Source organism: Lupinus angustifolius, chromosome LG17 (genome assembly GCF_001865875.1).
Source record: "Lupinus angustifolius cultivar Tanjil chromosome LG17, LupAngTanjil_v1.0, whole genome shotgun sequence".
Lineage (NCBI taxonomy): Eukaryota > Viridiplantae > Streptophyta > Magnoliopsida > Fabales > Fabaceae > Lupinus > Lupinus angustifolius.
In genome coordinates, this window is record NC_032025.1 from 20,439,823 (window position 1) to 20,464,206 (window position 24,384).

General features: G+C 34.8%; 2 protein-coding genes and 1 long non-coding RNA gene across 8 annotated transcripts in view; 2 read left to right on the forward strand and 1 right to left on the reverse strand.

The window, feature by feature from the left end:
* The window catches only part of LOC109331481 (DNA (cytosine-5)-methyltransferase 1-like), a 13,196-nt gene extending 10,458 nt beyond the window's left edge, over window positions 1-2,738 (forward strand). Inside the window, exons 20-25 of one of the 2 annotated variants that reach the window (XM_019566016.1) lie at window positions 451-494; window positions 575-644; window positions 748-851; window positions 1,166-2,253; window positions 2,393-2,476; window positions 2,508-2,738. In XM_019566016.1, the coding sequence (XP_019421561.1) occupies window positions 451-494; window positions 575-644; window positions 748-851; window positions 1,166-2,253; window positions 2,393-2,476; window positions 2,508-2,527 (1,410 nt within the window). In that variant the 3' untranslated portion in view covers window positions 2,528-2,738. Of the gene's footprint in view, window positions 1-450; window positions 495-574; window positions 645-747; window positions 852-1,165; window positions 2,254-2,392 lie in introns of both variants that reach the window. The other variant, XM_019566015.1, reaches the window with a different exon arrangement.
* Window positions 7,580-24,384, forward strand: part of LOC109331566 (protein RRC1-like) — an 18,006-nt gene continuing 1,201 nt past the window's right edge. For 2 of the 5 annotated variants that reach the window (XR_002105809.1, XM_019566148.1), the window contains exons 1-17: window positions 7,580-7,652; window positions 8,644-8,739; window positions 8,829-8,964; window positions 9,149-9,194; window positions 14,995-15,055; window positions 16,141-16,293; window positions 16,724-16,840; window positions 16,929-17,094; window positions 19,380-19,492; window positions 19,659-19,730; window positions 20,165-20,386; window positions 20,603-20,661; window positions 20,953-21,037; window positions 21,129-21,266; window positions 21,527-21,751; window positions 21,838-22,631; window positions 22,947-23,113. Coding sequence is in view for 4 of the 5 variants with exons in the window: in XM_019566148.1 (XP_019421693.1) it covers window positions 8,665-8,739; window positions 8,829-8,964; window positions 9,149-9,194; window positions 14,995-15,055; window positions 16,141-16,293; window positions 16,724-16,840; window positions 16,929-17,094; window positions 19,380-19,492; window positions 19,659-19,730; window positions 20,165-20,386; window positions 20,603-20,661; window positions 20,953-21,037; window positions 21,129-21,266; window positions 21,527-21,751; window positions 21,838-22,631; window positions 22,947-23,113 (2,629 nt within the window). In the remaining variant the exon portion in view is untranslated. Of the gene's footprint in view, window positions 7,653-8,643; window positions 8,740-8,828; window positions 8,965-9,148; window positions 9,195-14,994; window positions 15,056-15,962; window positions 16,053-16,140; window positions 16,294-16,723; window positions 16,841-16,928; window positions 17,095-19,379; window positions 19,493-19,658; window positions 19,731-20,164; window positions 20,387-20,602; window positions 20,662-20,952; window positions 21,038-21,128; window positions 21,267-21,526; window positions 21,752-21,837; window positions 22,632-22,946; window positions 23,114-24,384 lie in introns of those variants that run through there. The other 3 variants (XM_019566151.1, XM_019566152.1, XM_019566150.1) reach the window with 3 other exon arrangements.
* LOC109331567 lies at window positions 9,880-10,622 on the reverse strand. The gene is made up of 2 exons (XR_002105810.1): window positions 10,527-10,622; window positions 9,880-10,069 (listed from the first exon to the last, which is right to left on the reverse strand). It is a non-coding gene; the product is annotated as an uncharacterized LOC109331567 (long non-coding RNA).

Below are 24,384 nucleotides of genomic sequence, written 5' to 3' on the forward strand. Positions count from 1 at the left end.
AGTTTCGTGTTTGTTGGCCAACTTTTAACTCAAACCTTCTTTTGAAAACAAAAGCATACATGTCATTCATCTTCAATGTTCCCCCTGTTGGTTTCTCCATAGTAATGCTTTTGCATGGAAGTTTGAAATAACTATATGAAGAGATCTATAGCATACAATATTTCATGATTATATATAATACATTTATGGTCACATATAAGGAAATATAAGATGTTATTAGATGTTTATAGTCTATCCAAGCATTTGAAGTTACTCAGTTTCAAATGGGTCATTATCTGTTTCGGTTTCTTAATTTGTGCTTTACAATGTTTCATAGAGCATTATGACGTCATTCAATTCAAGTACCTGACTCCACCTAGTGAGACTAAGGCTTTTGTTGTTGTTGTAATTCAGCTTTAGAATGGGATGGATTTAAAATTAAGCTTGTCCAACTTTCCTATTTGGTTTCAGGTCCCAGATTATGTCTTTACCTTTGAACAAGGGAAGTCTAAGAGGTGATTTTTCCAATTCAGTATCTGGTATTTTTTTGCTTTACATTTTGAAGACTCCTAATCTACATTTTCCATATATGTAGGCCATTTGCAAGGTTGTGGTGGGATGAGACCGTTCCCACAGCGCTGACGTTCCCAAGTTGTCATAACCAGGTATTATCCCAGCATTTGATTTGTTACACAAATCTTATAAACCGTTCGATTTGTTACACAAATCTTATAAACCATTCGCTTATAGATTTCCAACTCTTTCTAGGTAATATTGCATCCAGAGCAGGATCGGATCCTCACAGTACGAGAATTTGCTAGGCTGCAAGGTTTTCCTGATTATTATAGATTCTACGGGACTGTTAAAGAGAGGTATGAAACCATCATTTAATGATGATATTTTAGAGTGAAATACTGAAATGTCAAATTGTTATTAATAATAGTAATTGTTATCAACTTGGTACTCCAAACAAAAGTGTGGCCAATTTGTGGACAATTTTCGCCAAAGGATCGAGTTGGTGGGGCTTGGATAAATGGGGGACCTATTTGTTATTTTACTCTAATATTATATGTATCTGATGCAATTTGTAGAAGCAATCTTCAATTAATAGCTAGAAACTATGTTTTAGCAAATCTCCATGCAATTAATCATGTGTACTCGTTTTGTTATGATATTGTTTTTGAAGGTACTGTCAAATTGGAAATGCAGTTTGTGTTTCGGTTTCACGGGCTTTAGGATATGCCCTTGGAATGGCATATAGAAAGGTCAGTGGAAATGAGCCACTTATGAAACTCCCACCTAAGTTCTCTCACTCCAATTATCTTCAGTTATCATCATCATCATATACCGAGTCCAACCCTTCCGTGGACCCTGCACATAGCGAGAACTTTATAGCACCATCGGATTATCAGCTTGGGCCCAATCCTTCTGCAGAGGACCCCACACACAGCGGAAACTTTATAGCACCATCAAATAACCAGTTTGGGTCCAACCCTTCTACTGAGGACCGCACACATAGCGAAAGTTTTATAGCATCATCAGATAATAAGCTTCAGTCCAACCCTTCTGTCGAGGACCTCACACGTAGTGGGAGTTTTATAGCTCCATCAGATAATAAGCTTCAGTCCCACCCTTTTGTGGAGGACCCCGCACATAGTGGGAATTTTATAGCACCATCGGGTTATCAGCTTGGGTCCATCCCTTCCGAGGAGGACCTCAGATATAGGGAGAGCTTTATAGCACCATCAGATCATCAGCTTGGGTCCAACCCTTCTGAGGAGGACCTTAGACATAGCAGGAGCTTTACGACACCATCGGATCATCAGCTTGGGTCCCACCCTTCTGTGGAGGACCCCACACATACCTGGAGTTTTATAGCACCATCAGGTTATCAGCTTGGGTCCAACCTTTCTGAGGAGGACCTCAGACATAGGGAGAGCTTTATAGCGCCATTCGATCATCAGCTTGGGTCCATCCCTTCTGAGGAGGACCTTGGACACAGGGAGAGCTTTATAGCACCATCAGATCATCGGCTTGGGTCCAACCCTTCTGAGGAGGATCTCGGACATAGCGAGAGCTTTACAGCGCCATCAAATCATCAACTTGGGTCCAACCCTTCTGAGGAGGATCTCGGACATAGCGAGAGCTTTACAGCACCATCAGATCATCAACTTGGGTCCAACCCTTCTGAGGAGGACCGCAGACCTAGCGAGAGCTTTACAGCACCATCAAATCATCAGCTTGGGTCCAACCCTTCTGAGGAGGATCTCGGACATAGCGAGAGCTTTAAAGCACCACCAGATCATCAACTTGGGTCCAACCCTTCTGAGGAGGACCTCGGACATAGCGAGAGCTTTACAGCACTATCAGATCATCAGCTTTTGGTCCAACCCTTCACCGGAAGACCTCACACATAGCGAGAGCTTTATAGCACCATCATATCATCAGCTTGGATCCAACCCTTCTGTGGAGGACCCTGCACATGTAGCACCATCAGATAATGAGCTTGACAACACTGCCTAGCATACATTCTATTCTTTTCCGGTGATTTTTCATGATAAGGCTGCAATGGTATTTAATCCTCTTGCTCAGTAACTTTTATTCATTTATCTATTAAACTCATGGATTTTTTATTTATGTAACTGTAAACTCTCCTCAGCAATTTTTATTCTTGAGCTTAGTCTGAAATGTTCAGAACTAGTAACAACTGTCCTATGATTGATAGTAGTGAAACTAACTAGAATTTTGAAGGAACAAGAGCTTTAACACTGCCTATAAACTTGAGTTTTCTTAGTTTTATTGATAATACAAAAAATAGTTCTCATGTGTTTATTCAAATATTTGGAAACAATTTCTTCGCTCATGGAGATATAGATGCGATCTACTTTTCCCGACAGATATTAGATGAAAGTCTTGTGTATTGAGTCGCCCTATGTGTTTATTCGAATATATTATGTTTTTGGGTGAGTTTTTCAAAAAAAAAAAAAGTTTGGGAAGTATACAGTCAAAACTTCTGGAGGGCAACTGCCACCCCACCTAATTAGGCTCCACCACAGCTTATAAATGGAACTAACATGAATGCTTTGAGCCAATATCAATACTTTAACATAAATGTTTTGTTAACCAATATTACAACAGTTTAAAATATATGCACCGTCGCTGAAAAGTTTTTTACACTGTCGGCACATATTTCATTATTGTTTTATATTATTTTTGTTTGAGGGTTAATGATAATTAATATATTGATGATGGATAATTTACTGAGAGCATAAAAAATATTTACACTATCAATATATATATATTAAATCCATATTACAATTATATTCGCATTTTAATCAATATCGTGTGTGCCATTATGGTTATTTCAGTTAAATGGAGCAATTTTTTGTAATTGTGGGTTATTCCTATTCCCTAATCATACTATTTCACAGGCTTTTTTTTTTATATGACTAAGACTATGCCTCATCTTATGTATAAGAAATTAAATGTTTTTCACAAGGTTGAGTGCAATGTTATAGGCAGTGAATTGGATTGAAACAAAATAACATATCCCTTGAGAACAAAGAGAAGTGATACGTTATAAACCAATAAAAAACATGATATGTCAATTAAAAAATTAAATATTCATTATTTTTTTTATGTTTTTCTTTCATTGTCATTGGTTTGAGATATACTTTAGGACAATACATCATTGTTCTTTCTGCATTATTTTATGGCTAAGGACAATCCGAAGTAATATATAGAAACACTAAGACTGGTAGGGAATGTGGATCATTGATTAGCTATGATGTAAATCACAAACCACTAATTAATATATACAAACACCCAAGAAATGTTCCATAGACGAGTCCAAATTAGAGACACTAAGCAAGGACTTGTTAAAGCTTGGACTTTTATAAGGATGGTAAAAGTTAAAGTATTTGATTCCTATGAATGACACTTACTGGGAGGTGTAGTTAGTAGTCATATATCTCGAAAAAGATTAGTTCATTACCCAAAAAGAGTATGAAATATCATTGGTAGTACAAAAAATGTGTAAGCCTAACAAAATGACCTCGAAAGCAAATCTAACCTAGCACCGTTATCTATACAGTATACACCACACCATGACACTTTTCAGGTTTATAAGGTAGAATATCGATATTTTGGACAAGGATCTGCTATTCCAAATGATATCTCAAACTAGGGGTATTCAAATTCAAACCAGTCCAAAATTAAAACTGAAAACCGATCCAAAAATAGACTGAAACCGTAAAAACTGAATGTGTTTGGATCGTTTTGGACTTATTTTTTAAAGATTGATTGTTCCGATCCGAATTTTGATTTCACTTCTTGGATCCAGACCGATCCAAACTAGACCGAAATAATATATAATGTTTAAGTGTGTAATATTTTTAAGTGTCTTCCAAACTTAATCTTAAGTTCCAACTCCAAAGTTGTACCTATATTTTATTTGTGATATTTTATAACACACATGTATATATTGCTATGTTTTAAATCATATTGATTATATTTGATACACTTTTTTAAAGCTTAAACCAATCGCACAACTAAATGAAGAGGATTAAAGTGTTGATTCCGATTAGGTGCTTTATTATTAATTTTATTGTCGTGAACGTATTATTGCTATTAATCATAGGTGTAACATTCTGACTGTTAAAATTACGTTGACAAACTTGGTTCATGAATGAAACGAGTCGAACTTGAGCTAAAAATTAAGCTTGTTAAATAAATGAGTCGAACATAAGTTGGATATAGTTTAACTCGTTAGGTTCATGAACTGACTTATATAAATTATTTTTTATGTCTATTGTTATTATACCATGAACTATGCATTATTTTTTATGTTTATTATTATTATTATTATTATTTGTAAACAAGGTTATATTAATAAATATAATCTTGTGCGATATTTTTAGAAAATGAATTAATTTTTTGAGTTGTGCAAATGAACCAATTCGATTTAAGCCAAACAGTTCATGAACTTTAACCGAGCTGAATTCGAACTAAAAAAACAACTCGTATCAAAGTCGAGTCGAGTTTCTAGCTGGACAAATCCTTATCAAGCTTAACTAAGTTGAGCTCTGATTTGACTTGGTTCAGCTCGTTTACAAACCTATCTCCAACAAAATAAAAAAATAATATATGTCACTTATAAATTAATTATTAATAAAGAAAGTACACCTTTAACATATATCACTTTTTTTTATTTTTATTGTATAATAGAATTTGTTGGTTGTTTTGTCCTTTAGAAAAATAGAAAGTTGGTCTTAAACAATTATCAAGGTAGTTTAATAGTTTGTCTTTGTATACTTACTATTATTGTTATACTAATACTACATTCTCATAACTAAACATCCTAATGGACAAATGTCATTTTTTATTATTAAGAGGGTTTTTAGAATAATTTGTTTAGGATTTATATAAGATTCGTTTTAATATCAAAAAGGGATATATTGTTTACGAGTAATTTAGTTTTACCATATTGTACATGTTGCAAATAGGTTTTATTTCAAACTTAGTTCATATTATCTGAGTGATAATGAATCGGATCGAATTTAGGTTTGTGCTTACTCAGCTCCGAAATCCAAAATTCGAACCCGAATTAAATAGGATTATAAACAATGATATCATTCCCAAATCCATCGGGTTTTGAGTAACCCGAACATGATGAGAACATGCTTGAAACATGTAATTATATATATATTTATGTGTAATTTTGTAATTTTATATATATTAAGTGTGTTCGAGGTAATGTATCAACTGTATCAAACCTGAAAGTTAAAATCTAGTAAAATCGAACCTGAAAAATAAAATCGGGTAAAACCGAACGCGAAAATTAAAATCGGGTAAAACCGAATCCAAACTCAATCACATTGGATTTTCCTATTAAATTTGGGTTGGTATCGAGCGGGTACCCACAGATTCATTTTTAGTGCCTTCTTTATTCTCTCATAATAAATGAATGTCTTTTAATTTTTTAAATTTTAATTTATTTGTGAAAATATTAATCTAAAATTAAAATGTAGCAATTGATGATAATGAGAAGAATATAATAAATTACATTGACACCCCCTAAGTTTTAGTGAAATTATGTAAATTACCTCTCACTTTTCTACGTCTATATAAACACCATATTTTTTACTGCATAAGAAATAAATGTAATCTTTTAAACAAAAAATGTGATAATTGCAATTAAGTTAAACAAAACATAGTATATTTTGGAGACAAGTCCAAATAATATACAAATGAATGTATCTTTATTATTTTTTGTTACATAATGCATCAACAATTCGAAAGAGATATTGTTTAGATCGCTCTTATATTATATCATAACGAACCAAAAATAATAAAGAGGTATTGACTTATATATTATTTAGACTTCTCTCCATAATATACCATGTTTTGTTTAACTGAATTACATTTATCACATTTTTTGTTTAAAAGATTATACTTATTTCACGTGCAGGGGTGGTCAATGTAATTTCGCTAAAGCTCAGGAGATGTCAGTGTAATTTACTCTAATATTTATATAGTATCAATATGGAAGACAATAAAAATTGACCTCATGTATATTCATCCGAACTTAACCCGAATTTAACAGCAAATACTTGATGTAACTAAGTTGAGATTCACGTTTTACCCAAATTCAACTTTCGAGTTCGAGTTTGATATAATTAATACCTAAACCCGAACTCGTCCCAAACCTGATTAATGTAGGTAAAATTAATAAATTAAATATAAATACATATATAAAACTTATATATATATATATATATAGGAGAAATGTGTTTATACCAAAGCTAAGTTACACTAGTTATACTCAATCTCAATCAATCATTTTCTTAAATCTAGTGGACCAAATGTATGAAATTTAAAAGATATTTAAGATTTCTCTTTTTCTCTCATCACTTATTTTACTCACACTTATGATCGTTATATTTAAGAAAATAAATGATTGATATTAAGTTTAACTCAACTTTCGATTTAAACAAATCCATCCTTATATATATATAAAGAAATTTAACATATATATAGAATATGAGGAAAGATACATTACATCCAAGTTAAGTTATATTAGTTACACTTATTCTCACTCATTCATTTTCTTAGATCCAATTGACCAATGTGTGAGTGCAATAAGTGATGAGAAAGAAAAAGATAAATTTTAAATAATTTTTAAGGTTAACTCATTTGGTCCGTTAGATATAAGAAAATGAATTAGTGAAATTGAGCATAACAGTGTAACTTAACTTGAGGGTAAACGAATCACTCCTCATAATATATATATATATATATATATATATGTTTTGAGCGGATTTCCATCGGGTTCGAGTTACCTAAAAGCTAACGGGCTCGGAGATTTTCATGCCGCTTAATTTAGGTTCACGTTCGAGTTTTGGATTTTAGGTTCTGGTTGAGTAAGCATAAGCCCGACCCTGATTCGTCCCATTGCCATTCCTATTTGTTAGTGTAAAAGTTTCTACATCATTCATTTATACTAATTCGATTTAAATGATAATTAAACTTTTACATAATAAGAATGGTGTATTTTCACTAATAAGGGTGTGTTTGGTTAATGTGTATAACCATTTTACATAAGAAATATTGAAATACATATATAGATACATAGACACAGAAACACCTTGGTTGGTTCCGAGTGAAGAAGAAAGGTTAGGTTCTCATTTCTCTCTTCTCTCTTCGATTCACCTTTCTATCGCATCTCTCTTCATTCCGATTTCCCCCATCTCTCTTAATTCAATATTCTTAATGTCCTTTTTCGTTAATTGCTACACTTTTTCTTATTTTTTATCATTTATCTTGAAATGGGGTTTTATAGATTAGGCTGAAACTCGGCGCAATGGTAAGATTGTTTATTTATTCGTGATTCGGTGGAAGTCACGAGTTCAAATCCCGGAAACAGACTCATGCGCGCGCTGGGCCGCCCTTTGGAGGTTTTATAGTTTGTAATTGGATAAGCATCTTTTGGGGCACAGTTAGTTTCGGTTACTGACTTGAGAATTTGGGCGATTCCTTTTAGAAAATTTGTAAAATATATGTTCAATGTTATTACTTTCATCTAGTTTTTGTAAGATATATTGTGTTTTGGTATGGTATTTGCTTGTTAGTTGTGTTTAGAGGACCACCTGAATTTGATGATGCAATTCATTTTCTAGGTCTTTTTTCTGCATTCATTTGTGCAATTAGATTTTAAATGATGGAAAATTGAAGTGGAAGTTGTTTCTAAAGAATGAGAAATGATAATGTGAAAACTAGTAGCCGTGTTTGGAAAACCTGATGCAGATGCAGTCTCATTTCGTACCAAGTTTAAGACTCGAAGTCACGAAATATGTTAATTTTGTTTTGGTAGTTACTTGTTAGTTCTGTTTAGAGGACCACCTGAATTTGATGATGCTGTCGTTAGCTCGTATCGTATTGTGTATGTTTTTTTCTCTGCATTTATTTGTGCTATTAATTTTTTCTTTGTCCAAGGCAATTAGTTTTTGAATGATGGAAATTTGAAGTGGAAGTTGTTTCTAAAGAATGAGAAATGATAAAGTGAAAACTAGAAGTCGTGTTTGGAAAACCTGATGCAGATGCAGTCTCATTTCATACCAAGTTTAAGACTCGAAGTCACGAAATATGTTCATTTTTTTTTCGCAGGGTCCGTATAGTAATGCAAAGATGAGTTCCTTCTCCATCACAAGGAAGAAGACACCATTCCAGAAGCACAGAGAAGAGGAGGAGGCAAAGAAGAAGGTAGGTTTGATCTATCCTATTTAGTTATTTCTTATTAGAGCTTAGGAAAGAAGTTTCGTCGGTATCTTAATGGTTTTTGTCTCTTGCAGAGAGCAGAAGACGAGACTGCTCGCTTATATGCTGAGTTTGTGGAGTCATTTCAAGGGGATAATGCTCCTGGGTCAAAGACTTTTGTTCGCGGAGGAACAATTAATCCCAATGACAAATTGAAAGATGACTTAGACGGTTAGTACGACTGATAATTTCTGTTCTTCCTGACCCTCCTATTTATATTATTTTTGCCTCATCTCTTTTGAAGTCTTGATTATATATGTTTTTCATGTTGTGGATAGATACATAGTTTTTGCTGTTATTTTATATAACAAGTTTAATAAAAGTATGGGCTTTTTTATTCATTCGCGGATGGCAGGTGAAAAGTCCAAAGATGGGGTATCTGGTCCAAAGAAGGGAAGTAGGTAAATAAATGCTTTTGATTAACCATGTTTCTGTGCTCTTTTAATTAGGCAACGTAAGTAGTAAAACCACATGTTTTTCAGGTATAGCCTTATTTTAATTAGGTTTGTACTTACAGGCATAATAAGACGAGTACTTTAGTTTATTTTCATGAATAATGGTAGATTCAATGACATGACTAATTTAGTCTAAACAGTATTTGTTTAAATATGGCGTCTCTAGTATTTTTTCAAGCAGAAGCTATATGTTTTTGAACTCATCTATATGTTGTATGTTTTGTTAACGTAGAGAAATAATCAATTTCGAGAGATAGCTGAAAATATTTAGATCTGATGTTCTTGAAGGTCACCTTATTATATAAACTCAGACAAAACTTGTTGTGGATGGTCAGCTTTGTTCGTGTTAATATAAATATTGGAATTGTTCAAAATTGTGGTGTCAATAATATATCCTAATTTTTTAAACTACTCAAATATATCCTATCCAAGGCACAATTAATCAATATTCTTGCATATCATCCATTCCTCGGTGTTTGATAGAGTTGGAATGGTAAATGACTCATCATGCTTGAAAACTAGGCATGTAATTTTTTTTCTAGAGAATAGGACTAAGGCTAGTTAGAGTTAGTTTCAAGTTAGTTACAAATAGTGTCAAGACTTACAATTTGAGTATTTGTACGAGCTAAAGTATAAATATACATTCCTCTTCATTGTAGTGGTTTAACAAAATCATTAATAGAAATCCAGAGTTTCCTATCAAGTTTACTTTATCTCCTTTCTTCTCTTTTCTTATTTGTTTACATGGTATCATGCTAGTTATGACCACTGCCAATGTTGATCCCACTAGAATCTGCATCGGTTCTCCACCTTCGTCTCCGCTTCCTGTGCAACCACTTTAGGCGGTTTCTTCTCCTCTCATGCTTATGCTTCTGTCCATGAAACTAACTGATAAGATTTTTTTGGTATGACACTAATTCATGATGGCGATTCTTGCTTTGAATCGTGCAAATCAATTTGTTCTTGGATTTGAGATTCCATATCGATTTCTTAGTGATGAGGATCGTCTAATCAATCATGTGAATCCTCCTATCTGCGTCGAGAGGAACAATGACAGTCTATTTTCTCCTTGATTCTGAATTCTCTGTCTGAAATCCATCAACCTAGGGTTGTTGGTTGCATTCATTCATGGCACCTATGAGAGGAACTACCCCTATTCTACAACTCTCAAACTAAGACAAGAAGTCATAGACTTTGTTTGCAACTATGATCCATCTCTCAAGGTTCAAGCACAATTTCATAATATTATATTTATATTACGGCCGCATCACGTGACACAGTTCACAATTTGATACAATGTAATCAACTCTTGCTTCAAAGTTCTCACAAAAGAATGTCTCTATTCTTTTCATGGACTTCTTCAGAGAACTATTCATAGTTCTTTTCATGTCTCCATTGCTTGTTTTCCCTTTCTCAGATCTTATAAAAAGCATAAGCTTGATTTCTGGTCTTCTGAGTGTTTTCCCCTAGGTTACTCTTCTACTTACATAGGATATAAATTTCTTTCTAGGGATGATAGACTCTGTCTCCAAAGATGTAATTCTCAATCAGTATTGCTTCCCTTTGCCTATAAATCCTCTATTCTACATTTTCCTAGTTCCACATCTCAGTCTAATATTATTTCTCATATTATACATTCAAGGCCATATGTTGTTCCTAATCCTAGTGGTGTTTCTGATTCTAGTAATTTTCTTGGAAATTCTCATTTTTCTGATTTTTCTCACACTTCTCTCGCACATTCTATTCCATTAGCTTCTGCACATGCCAATTCTCTGTCATCTCCTTCAATGTCTTCAATCCATGTATCTTCTATTCTTTGCACTCACTCGTTACCTGCTTCACCCATTGTCTTATCTCATTATTTCTTCTCTTCACTTTCTTCTCCTCCTGCTCCAGTTTCATTACTCCCCATTTAAAAAGAGTCCAAATCTGGAAATTTTAAGATCATTATGCCAAGAGTCTTATTGACTCAAATTGATCCTACAAGTTCCAACTGATCCTAAAGTTCCAACTGATCCTACAAATGCCAACGGATCCTACAAATGCCAACTGATCCCACAAATGTCAATACTGCTTTAGCATATCTTGTCTGGCAGCGAGCAATGCAAGCATAATATGATGCTCTTATGGCATTGGGAACTTGGTCCTTGGTTCCTCTTCTTCCTCAGAAGCAAACAATAGGATGCAATTTGGTTTTTAGGACCAAAGAAAACCCTAATGGGACTGTTCATAGGTATAAAGCAAGGCTTGTAGTTAAGGGTTTTCATCAAAAGCATGGAGTAGATTATAATGGATCCTTTTCACATGTGATCAAAACTGTCACTATCAAAATTTTATTATCTCTAGTTATTTCTTATCACTGGCCTATTAAGCAACTAGACATTAATAATGCATTTTTGAATGAGTTTCTAGATGAAGAAGTATACATGACTCAACGGCTCAATCAATGGGTTTCTAGCATAGTGACAAGTCTTTGGTTTTCAAACTACGTAATGCAATTTTTAGGCTCAAACAAGCTAGTAGACAATAGTTTGAAAGGTTAAAAGGGACTCTTCTTAAGCTTGGGTTCAAAGTCAGCAAATGCGATTACTCTCTTTGCATTCACACCTCTACTGCATATAGGCTATATGTCTTAGTCTATGTAGATGATATCATAGTCGCAAGTTCCTCTTCACCTCATGTCATCAACTTACATATGATCCTAGCTTTACATTTGCTCTCAAGTAACTTGGCAAATTAGATTGCTTTCTTGGTATAGAAGTAAAATATCTTCTGATGGACACCTACTTTTATCTCAATTTAAATATATAACAGATCTCCTTGAAAGGCTTCATATGGAATCAAATTAACCTATGTCTGCTCATATATGTCAAGAAATTGCCAACTCACAACAAGGGTCACATTGTTAAGAAGATCCAACTTTTTATAGGTCCATTGTTGGTTCCTGACAGTATGCACCAATAACTAGACTTGACTTGGCTTTTAGTGTCAACAAAGTCTACCAATTTCTTGGTTACCCCTTCAAACTCATTGGTCTGTTGTTAAGAGAATTCAAAGGTATCTCTCAGGCACTATTTCATATGGGTTGTCTATTCAATCAACACTAAGCCTTCATTTGGTTGGGTGGAGAAAGAGATGAAAGAAGTTAAGGGGAGAAAAATCATAGAGAAATTGGACTTTTCCCTTGTTTGGTTGAGAAGAGAGTAAGGGAGGAGAGAAAAAAAATTGTGTAGGACCCACCAAAATTCTTTCTCTCCATATGTGAGGAGAAAGTGAAGGGAGAGTGAAATAACAAAATCAATCCCTTTAACCATTCCCTATATTATATTATTTTATTTACACATTTTTCCACCATTATTTTTCTTTTATTCTTTTTACCTCCTAAGTATTCTTTAAAATTACATTAACATAATTTTTACTATATATTTTATAGTTATAATTTTTAATAAGTAATAAAACAAAATTTTCATATATTTTTTAGTGTGTGGATTATTGTCATTCAAAAAATTATATCTATATTTTCTCATCTCTTTCTCTCATACCAAACAATATAAAAATCTACTCTATTTCTCAGTTTTTTTTCTCACCTCTATTTTTCTCTCGTTTCTCTCTTCTCTCATTTTCTACTCTTCAACCAAACAAAGCATAAAGCTCCCTTACAACTTATAGATTTTTGTGATGTTAGCTTGGCCTTATACTTAGATGATAAGAAGTCTATTTTAGGTGCATGCTTGTTTCTTGGTCGCAATCTTATCACATGGCGGTCCAAGAAACATAACACTATTTCTAGATCCAACACATAGGCCGAATATAGAAATCTTGCTCTGGCTTTTCATGAGTTGATGTGGGTAAAGTCATTACTAATTGAGCTCCAGTTCACTTTTCAACTACCAACTATATTGTGTGACAACCTAAGTATTATTGCTATGTCACATAATCCAGTTCTGCACATGAGAACTAAAGACACATTGAGTTGGATCTCTTTTTTGTCAGAGACAAGATCTAGAATAAGAGTCTTCAAGTGAAATGTTCCTTCATAATTCGACATACCAGACATACTCAATAAGCCTCTTCCTACATGCCCATTAAGACCCCCTCATAGAATTTTTTTTTTCTCGTAAAGGCATTTCCTAGACTACATCTTCCAAATCCTCCCAAAATTTTATCTCGTGATGTTCCTCTAGCCCTACTTGGGGTGCATAAGCACTAATCACATTAAAGGTCTTTCTTTGTTACAAAATTTAAGGCTATGATCCTCCTCCTAATCATTGTGCTCTAGTTTCATTGATTTACCTGCAAGAGTACCTATATTCCATGTTTTGATTCATATCTTAGACTGATGAACTGACTTCTTTACTAGCACCTGTTAACACAAATGTTGGAATTCTTGCTTAGTTTTCACTACATTCAGGTGGCAATGTAGTGAGTAGTGACCCTTGCTCTTTTAACGCTGTATCTGGAAGACAAGTGTGTTACTTCCGTGCAATGACTTAGCATTTATGTTGATTGTCGACTCGCTTAGATAACCTTCACCTATTATTCAGGCTTAAAACCGGATATGTATAGCATCAAACACACATAATTTCTATGTGTCTGGGGGTCCAATTACAAACTCTATAGTTTAAGGGTCTATTTAAATTTCCCTAAAAATTTCTGTGACCTAAAATTTAATTTAGCCTTAATTATGCTTGAAGAAAACTAAAATGCTCACTATTTTATGCAGGTCTGTTTCTTCATTTGCTTTTCTGTCCAAAAAAATTGTAAAAGCAATAATTATTACTAGTTACTTGAAAAGATGATTAAGATGTTTTAATATGAAACTCTTTAAGCCTTGGTAAATTTAAATTTTGATGTCCAATTGCATTTCCCTTGTCATTAACTCATTTCCAGCTTTACGTATTGCATCTTAAGCTAGAGATTTTGGTTACTATTTTCTGTTGAAGTTGAGGTTCCTTGTAGACCTTTTCGTTAAGTTGCATATATTTTTCCTAACTAATGACCTATGCACGAAATCATGAAAGATGATCAATATAGTACTAATTAGTAGTTAAGAAGAAAAGAGTATTCTACTTAGAGCATTTGTTGTGGGTACCTAAATCCATATTGGAAATGTAGTGAATCAAAAAGTGGTATGCACAATTGAAGAACCAGTTACTAGGACAACCCAGGCTATGCATTTGGGGCCATGTGAGCTGGCATATATTGTGTTGCTCCTAGCTGACTAATTTTTATATTCCAAATGTATTTTGTTATAAATTTCGAAGTGTCACAATAGTCCATCATTTATGCAATACAGACAATCAGTTGAGTAAGAAAAAGTAGTAGGTTCTTGCCTCATTGTGAAACAGAGGGGGGTTGCCTGTGGTTCCTTCATTGCAGTTTCTGGCAATGTACATATGCATGTCACTATGCTCTCAAAAGTTTATCCTCTTGGGAAAAAAATATATGTTCAGTGTCAATAGTGTGAACTTATAAAGGAGTGAAGCTTTGTCAACTTTGAATATTAGTTGAGGTGGTAATTTAGTGTAAAGTGTAAACTATATCTCTTAGTTCTTATTCTCTAATATGGAGTAGTGTGCTAGCTTACTTAGTGACAATCTTAAGCTACAGATTACCTGTGATTTTAAAGAACAAAGTTTGAAGCAATGTTTTAAAAATGCTGAATTTAATAATTCTTATACTTGTACTTACTGAAATTATTGTTTGTAAATTAGTTTGGAAGTTCATCATTTATGTTTCTTTGCAGGTATGTACCTTCTTTTCTACCCCCTCCATTGGCAACCAAGGGGAAGGAACCTGAAAGGAAAGTCTGTATCGCAATTGAAGCTTTGATGATTTTGTTGATTTCAAGTTTATATGCATCTAGTTCTAATGTATTTGTGTTGTGCATTGCAGAAAGCATCTTAAGCTAGAGATTTTGGTTACTATTTTCTGTTGAAGTTGAGGTTCCTTGTAGACCTTTTCGTTAAGTTGCATATATTTTTCCTAACTAATGACCTATGCACGAAATCATGAAAGATGATCAATATAGTACTAATTAGTAGTTAAGAAGAAAAGAGTATTCTACTTAGAGCATTTGTTGTGGGTACCTAAATCCATATTGGAAATGTAGTGAATCAAAAAGTGGTATGCACAATTGAAGAACCAGTTACTAGGACAACCCAGGCTATGCATTTGGGGCCATGTGAGCTGGCATATATTGTGTTGCTCCTAGCTGACTAATTTTTATATTCCAAATGTATTTTGTTATAAATTTCGAAGTGTCACAATAGTCCATCATTTATGCAATACAGACAATCAGTTGAGTAAGAAAAAGTAGTAGGTTCTTGCCTCATTGTGAAACAGAGGGGGGTTGCCTGTGGTTCCTTCATTGCAGTTTCTGGCAATGTACATATGCATGTCACTATGCTCTCAAAAGTTTATCCTCTTGGGAAAAAAATATATGTTCAGTGTCAATAGTGTGAACTTATAAAGGAGTGAAGCTTTGTCAACTTTGAATATTAGTTGAGGTGGTAATTTAGTGTAAAGTGTAAACTATATCTCTTAGTTCTTATTCTCTAATATGGAGTAGTGTGCTAGCTTACTTAGTGACAATCTTAAGCTACAGATTACCTGTGATTTTAAAGAACAAAGTTTGAAGCAATGTTTTAAAAATGCTGAATTTAATAATTCTTATACTTGTACTTACTGAAATTATTGTTTGTAAATTAGTTTGGAAGTTCATCATTTATGTTTCTTTGCAGGTATGTACCTTCTTTTCTACCCCCTCCATTGGCAACCAAGGGGAAGGAACCTGAAAGGAAAGTCTGTATCGCAATTGAAGCTTTGATGATTTTGTTGATTTCAAGTTTATATGCATCTAGTTCTAATGTATTTGTGTTGTGCATTGCAGAAAGAGGAGGAGAAGCCAAAGGAGAAAGAGAAAGGAAAGTCAAGGAACATTGACCATTTTATGGAGGAGCTAAAGCATGAGCAAGAGATGAGGGAGAGGCGAAATCAAGAACGTGACCACTATCGTGATGGGCGCATTGTAGAACATTCTATTGTAAGTAATACATTTTTCTTGCAAGATAGCATGCTGCATGAAGGAGCAAATGCTTGGAATTTGGTTGTTGGTTGTAGATTTCTTTGTCTAAGACAAAGGGGGAGCGAAGGAACTGTGTCTTAAAATGTGCAGGACTTGCTTATTGGTTGTAGATTTCTTTTCATAGTGATTGTGAAATGCTGTTGGACAGGACTAATTGTTATAAGTATATCTAAATTGCACCATAGAATCTCATTTTTATCTACCTTTTTGTGCTTTGCTTTTATTTGTCTGTTACGATTTTTGTGCATTACAAAAATGAAGGATGTTTTTCATAATATGAATTACGATAATAACTATTAGCATATCATATTCTTAGGATTTCATTCCATATCTTGTGTTCAATGAATTTATGAAGGGTTCTTACTGATGGCTTTTTTCTTACCATAAGTCGAGCCGCTTTGATGAACTGCCAGATGACTTTGATCCCAGTGGGAAACTTCCGGGATCATTTGACGATGTTGATCCACAAACAACAAATCTTTATGTTGGAAATCTCTCACCCCAGGTTTGATTGCTTCTTCAACAAATGTGCTTTGTTATCCTTTGGGAGTCAAGTACATGTATATCTCATCTGGGCAATTTTATATTTGTAGGTTGATGAAAATTTTCTTCTCCGTACTTTTGGAAGATTTGGACCTATTGCTAGTGTGAAGATAATGTGGCCTAGGACAGAGGAGGAGCGAAGGCGGCAAAGAAACTGTGGTTTTGTAGCTTTCATGAACAGACCTGATGGGCAGGCTGCTAAAGATGAAATGCAAGGTCTGTTCCTTTTCGTATGAATTTGAAAGATAAGCTAGGGAAGAGATAAGTTATTTCTTGTTTTTCCTTTTTCTGTTAAGTACAGGTCTGCTTCCACAATGCTATTTAAACTATTTCTAAATTGCTTCAAACTCGAAATTCAAAATAATATTTTTGACTTCTTTTCCAACAATATCTTGTATATATGTTGTCAAAGATCACTGTATAACGTTCTCACCTGGCCATCATTCTGCATAGTTTGTTTTGTGTATGATAGGGCTCAATTGCTATCTCTGCAAAGAAAACTATATTATAGAGAAAATAAAAAAGAAAATACAGGAAAATGAGAGTATAAATTCACAGCAAGGAGAAACTCCTAGTTTCAGTTTAAACCAGAGAACAGAAAATGTGACATGATTCCGTCCTGCATGATTCTTCCCCCTTGCCATCAGACCCTCCCTAACTAATTTTCCTCCCTCAAGTCCACCTTGAACTTTCTCTCTCTATAAATAACATCCCTCACCTACAATTCTCATTTCTCCCAATCTAATTAGGCCTAAAACCAAGGAATAGACATTAGAGATCTTGGCCTGGAACCTGGATTTAATGAGCTGACGAGCTTCAGGATCCACCTTTGGATACTTGACTATCAGTGTAGCATAGACCTCGCAATTGGCTTCAAGCTTATCAGTACTGAATTTATTATGTTATACCACTATCTAGGAGGAGCACAGGAGCTGTATAGGCTCAGCAATGAAGAATCGTGGTGTTATTGTGGTATTCTTCTATTGATTGAATTGTAGAGGATGATGTCTAGCCCATAGTTTCTTTAGATGTATTTCCTTGATAGATATGCATGAAGGCTGGCATGCTATGTTACAACACAATTTCTAAGCTCCCAAGTGTTTACATTTGTTTTCTTAGGAGGATATGGATAGAAATTGAGTTCCATTATGCTTTTTTAAAGAGTTTTATGGCTGTTGTATTTTTGTGATTGTAGTTTTTCTGCTGGAGGATATTTATCTCCATATCTTGTAATTCTCTTCTTGCTTCACAAATTTCTTTTATCATAAATAAGGAAGATTGAATTATTGAGGAATGAGGATGTAGTAGTGGTTGATATTTAAAAGTGTGGATGTTGCTTGTGGAATTTTTGAGCCCAATGATATGCAGCTCGAAGATTCAGTTCCATGGTGTGATTGGGATAGAAAAAAGGGAAAACCTTCAATTCTCAGCCCATAATAACGTAGTTTTTGAATAATCCACACAATTGTAGTTAGTTTCGCACAACACTTGCGATTCGTATCTCGAAATGCCACACAATCGAGAGTTGGTGATACAGAATTGGAGAAGAATCACAAATGGAGATGAATCGTAGAAGACTCAGAATAATTGCAAGAATTGCTATAAAAACGTTTTTTCGCGATATAGTCAGGATTGTGCTGAGAAACGGGTCAGATCATGCGCGACCCGGTTCCTGATTTGCGTAAAATCCAGGTTTAACTGGTTTTTTTAGATGCTTTAGGTCGGGTCCCTAGGGCCCGGTTATGCAATTTCAAAATTGGGGCACTTTTCATGGAAGTTTTCAAGTGTGAAGGGGATAGGATATACTGAAATTACCCTCCCTATTAATTCTAGGCTTTGTTATTCAATTTAGAATCCTAAAAGATGTACCCTGTCCACGTTTTTGTCTTTTTGACCAATACCCATATCACTCTTGCTGTGTTTTTACCTATTTCCGTCGACTGCTGACTTTTTTGCTTGTCCCCCTCTTCTCTTTCTTTTATTTGTGATATTTTTTAGAGGATTATCTGACTTTAAAACTATAAACTCCATTTTTATTTATGTAAAAATATATTATTTCTAATCATTTATCATGTATCTTACGATTCACGATTCAGAAAATAGATCTTCCGATTCATGATATGAATCTCAATTTGGTAACCTTGATCGGAGTATGTGCCCAAATTTAAAAAAATTATAATGAAATGGTACGTATGCAGTAGGTACTTCACCATTTTTGAAGTACCCATGCTACATAGGTGAAGGGCTATAGACTCTGCAATTGTAACTCTGTATTCTAATAGTTATTTCACCATAAAAAAAGTTATTTCAATTGATTTCTTTGTTTCCGGGAAGCATGAATAGTAAACAGATATAAGATAAGAATGAATCCTCTGATTTTGTTTGGAGTTGAGTCAATGATTGTATGCAACTAACAACTATGTTATGTTTGACTGTATAATCATTGAGTTCAAGCTTGGAAAAGTATGTAGATACTAGACTGAGGAGAAATATTTTTGCAGGAGTTGTGGTTTACGAGTATGAATTGAAAATTGGCTGGGGAAAGTCTGTTGCCCTCCCATCGCAAGCACTGCCTGCACCCCCACCTGGGCATATGGCCATCAGGAGTAAGGAGGTAGTTCTGTTATCCTCTCTCTCTCTCTCTCCTCCCCTGCTCTTCTGGAAGAGAAATCCTAAATGTGGTGTTAGGAAATGGGAAATTATCAAATAGTAGAAAAGATGATTATCTTTATTTTGTATTTTTCAACATATTAATTCTGAAGGCTATCTTTGTTTCACAGGGTAATACTGTGATCTTATCTGGTCCATCCGGTCCAGCAGTAACTTCTGTGCCTAATCAGAACTCTGAATTGGTTAGTTCTCAGTTTTTGTATTGTCAAATTCATTTAAATCAAAACCTTCTTGAAGTATCATGCAGTAATGAGACCAGAAATCATTATCAAATATGATTTTGAAACAAGAATTTGATGTGTGTTCAATGTGCCTTTTTAGGAATATGCATAAATTTGTCTTTCTACTTTCCCTATGAACTAAAGTCTTTTGCTTTTTGTTTGGTTACAGAATTACTTAGGCTAAATATCCCTTTATATCAGATAGTAAAAGTTTGTATCCATAAACAAAATACTAGATGCTAGTAATACACTAATACTTAAAATACTTACAGGTGCTTCTGCCCTGCATAGACATACATGTTATTATATATTTCTGCTGTAACCAAGTAATGATTACTGCTAAATTTCCTGGTTTAGTGGTTCTTACTCCTAATGTTCTTGCAACTTGTTTCTAGGTTCTTACTCCTAATGTTCCTGACATAATGGTTACACCTCCTGAGGATGACCATCTAAGGCATGTAATTGATACTATGGCTTTGTATGTCCTGGATGGAGGATGTGCTTTTGAACAAGCTATTATGGAAAGGGGTCGTGGCAATCCTCTTTTCAATTTCTTGTTTGTTCTTGGCTCGAAGGAACACACCTACTATGTTTGGAGACTTTACTCATTTGCTCAGGTACATCAATTTTAATTTTTGTGAAAATGTAGTTTGCCTTCCAGGAACATACTGGTTAAAATAGAATGCTCAAGTACTGTGGGTATTTTGTAGCATTAAAGAAATCCTAGAAAGGAAAAAGCTCAGAGTTGAGTCAATTGACAAAGTGGTTTAGTATAGATGTTTGTGAACTGTTGGTACATGATTGAAAATGTGTGTATTTTGCTCGCAATGCAGGGTGATGCTCTTCAAAGATGGCGGACTGAACCTTTTATCATGATAGCGGGTAGTGGAAGGTACTCTCATAATTCTCTCTTCTCTGAGAGTATTTGGTTTGTTGTTAGCTACGAAAAACCAAGCCTTAGTCTCAGTAGGTGGGGTTGACTCCATGGATTAAACAATGTCATAATGTTTTTCATAAATCATATTCAATGACAAAGCATTGATCTCTATGATGAGGCAATGATGTTGTTGGCTATCACCAAAACAATAAATAGAAAGAAGTACTTGCGGTTGTTTTTCTTTATAATGTTGTTTCTGAAGGGTCAATCATGTTAAGTATCATCTTGACAAACATTTTTTTCCAGGTGGATTCCACCCTCATTGCCAACAGCAAAAAGTCCAGAACATGAAAAGGAGTCTGGTCCCACACATGCTGGAGGAAGAAGCAGGGTACTCTGTTGTTTGTATTTTCTATGGATGAATACATTTCCTCGAGGATATAATCATATTTATATTTTGTTGTTTCAATTGAATTTTGCAGCGTGTAGAGCCTGAAAGAACACTAACTGATCCACAGAGGGATGAATTTGAGGATATGCTCCGTGCTTTAACATTGGAAAGGAGCCAGATAAAAGTGGCTATGGGGTTTTCTTTGGACAATGCTGATGCAGCTGGTGAGGTAATACTGTTACTTCGCTTAGATGCTACTTGAGGGCCCTTAGTATGATTGACGTTACCTGTCCTCAATTAGACCTCACACTACTCATTTACTTACTCACCTGTTCTCAATTAGACCTGTTACCAATTAGACCTGTTCCTGAATTATCTTTCATTTTGTGTTAGTCACCTGTTCTCAATTAGACCTGTTACTGAATTGTCTTTCATTGTGTTTTTTGAAGTTGACTTCCTTAATTATGTATGATCTTTTCTTAACTGCAGATAGTTGATGTTTTAACTGAATCCTTGACACTTAAAGAAACCCCTATTCCAACTAAAATTGCAAGGCTTATGCTTGTTTCTGATATTCTTCATAATAGTAGTGCTCCTGTCAGAAATGCATCAGCATACCGCACCAAGTTTGAAGCAACTTTACCTGATATAATGGAGAGTTTTAATGACCTGTATCGTAGCATAATGGGGCGTATTACTGCTGAAGCCCTAAAGGTAGGCTGAACAATTGAAAACCTCATTGATATAATTTCTTATCATTATTCTTATTCTATTTGTGATCTTTATCTGAAATACTTCAGGAACGAGTACTGAAAGTTTTGCAAGTGTGGGCCGACTGGTTTCTCTTTTCAGATGCTTATGTTAATGGCTTAAGAGCCACTTTCCTTCGCTCTGGGAACTCTGGTGTGATACTTTTCCATTCCATATGTGGTGATGCTCCTGAGGTTGAGCAGGTCACTTCCGAGGATATGGTTATCGGTGGCAAAACCAACCCAGATGCTGCATTGGCAATGGGTCGAGGAGCTGCAACGAAGGAGCTAATGAGTCTTCCCCTTGCTGAGCTTGAAAGGCGTTGCCGACACAATGGGTTGTCGCTTGTTGGTGGTAGAGAAATGATGGTTGCTCGGTTGCTAAGTCTTGAAGAGGCAGAAAAGCAAAGGGGCTATGAACTAGATGATGAATTAAAGTATGCCCAAAACCAAGCAAATTCCGGGAAATATCCGAGCAGTCGGCGAGAAACAAGCACTGAGCCAGAAACAGTGGGATTATCTGCTTGGAATCGCTATGGTGATGATTCACAGTCACAAGGCAAAGGGCCTGTACCTTTAGTGCCAACCCTTTCTATTCCACAGCCTGAAATAAAAGCCTTCACGAAAAAGGAGAAGAGTGAACCGGTTTTGCCAGCCTCTAAATGGGCTCGGGAGGATGACGAAAGTGATGATGAGCAAAGAAGTGGAAAGAATCTTGGGTTAAGCTACTCATCTTCTGGTAGTGAGAATGCAGATGATGGTCTTACTAAAGCTGATGAATCAGAGTCTGCTGTTGATACAAGATTATCAGCTCATGCTGACAGTGGAATGAATGAGGAGCAAAGGTAGCACTATAGCTTGTCTTAATTTCTGTCTCCTTTTGTTCTTTCAGTAGGTGATCTACTATTAAGTTGTCTATAGCAGTTATTTCTTCACTGTTATGCATGCATAAGTTAAATTTTGTAGTAAATGCCCATCCTTATTATCTGTGACATGTTTCTCCAGTCTTCAAAATTTCTATTCCCACTTTAAGAATAGTTGATGTGTTTTCCAGATGGTATACTGAACTTTCTCTCCCCAAAGCTATGCCAGTTGAAAGTTTTTATCTGTATTATACCTGCTGTTAATGCTTATGGACCTTACCATGTGTTGTTACACAGGCAAAAGCTGAGACGCATGGAGGTTGCTTTAATCGAGTATCGCGAGTCTCTTGAAGAAAGAGGGATTAAAAATTTGGAGGAAATTGAGAATAAAGTTGCAACACACCGGAAACGACTGCAAGTGGAGTGTGGGTTATCAGATTCTGGTGAAGATGGTCAAGGCAATAGTATGTTCTTTCTGTCTGTCTTTCTGTGTTATGTTTTTCAAACTCATACAAAAGTTGACTCCATCACATTTCAATTAGCAATTTAGCACCAGGATGATGATTGCTAATCATCAAAGGCCTTCTTATAATTTGGTTTTGATGTGATATTGCTTTATATTATCTAGACAAGTGTATACCAAATTAAATTGCATTTACACTTGTCCATTTTATGTTACATATCATATTCTGAAAGTCTGTTAAAAACTGAAAAGCAAAATTTATTATTACCTGTTTGCCACTAGTACTTTACTTCGGTTGCATGCAATGTTATTTTATGTAATAGGAATTGAGATAATTTTCAGAGCTTAATGAATGCTTTGTTCACCTAATATGATTTGGTTATAACCATTCAGTTGCATGGTGTCCATCATAGGATTTGGATTATCTAACTTTCGATTTGGTGGCTTTGTCCCCTTTTCTTAAAATAATATTTTCTCTAACCGTTTTATGTTTTCTTTAATAAAAATATAATAGATATTTCCAAAAGGGTCAAAGTTAACAAAGTCACCAAATTGAAATTTATAGAATCAAAGTCTTATTCTTTTACATGTGTCCTGTCGCCGTCGTCCAATTTTCATGTTGTTTTGATGGTTTTTTGTCAGCCACCATTTCTTGTGATGTATGCACTCCCTTATGCTATTTAACTTTGTAGTATATTTGCCTTAGGTGATTCTTGTTCTATTTGCATTTTAACAAAAGATGGCCAACCTGGTCTAATTTTGTAGTACCATTTAAACTTCGTTGACAATACATCAGCTCCTAATTCCCGATCCGCTCCCTCTATTATAGAAAGAAGAAGAAAGCAAATTAGTTGTCAACATATCATATTTGTAGTCAGCAGATGTCAGAAAGTGTGTTTGCAGTAAAGGTGGATGTATTCCAGAGGCATAGTGTTAGAACTGGTATTAATCACGAAAAGAAAGAGTAGAAAGATTGAAAAAAGAATGTATCCAAGATCAATTTGATCTTGAATCTATGAAATTGTATTGAAAGAAAGAGATACAAGAATGAAATGGAAACTGCCAGCAGTTTCCCTCCCAACCGAATTGCTCCAATTCAGTTATTCCACATTTACAAAATATCCAAAAGCTGCCTTCTTACAAGCTTCCCCTTCTCTATTTATACAAATAATACCCTAGTCTAACTAACTAATAAGGGTATTCTAGGAATTCCCTCTTTATTTAATTCAAACAACTCCTAACAACTAACCTCTTTTCTACTACCCTATGCCA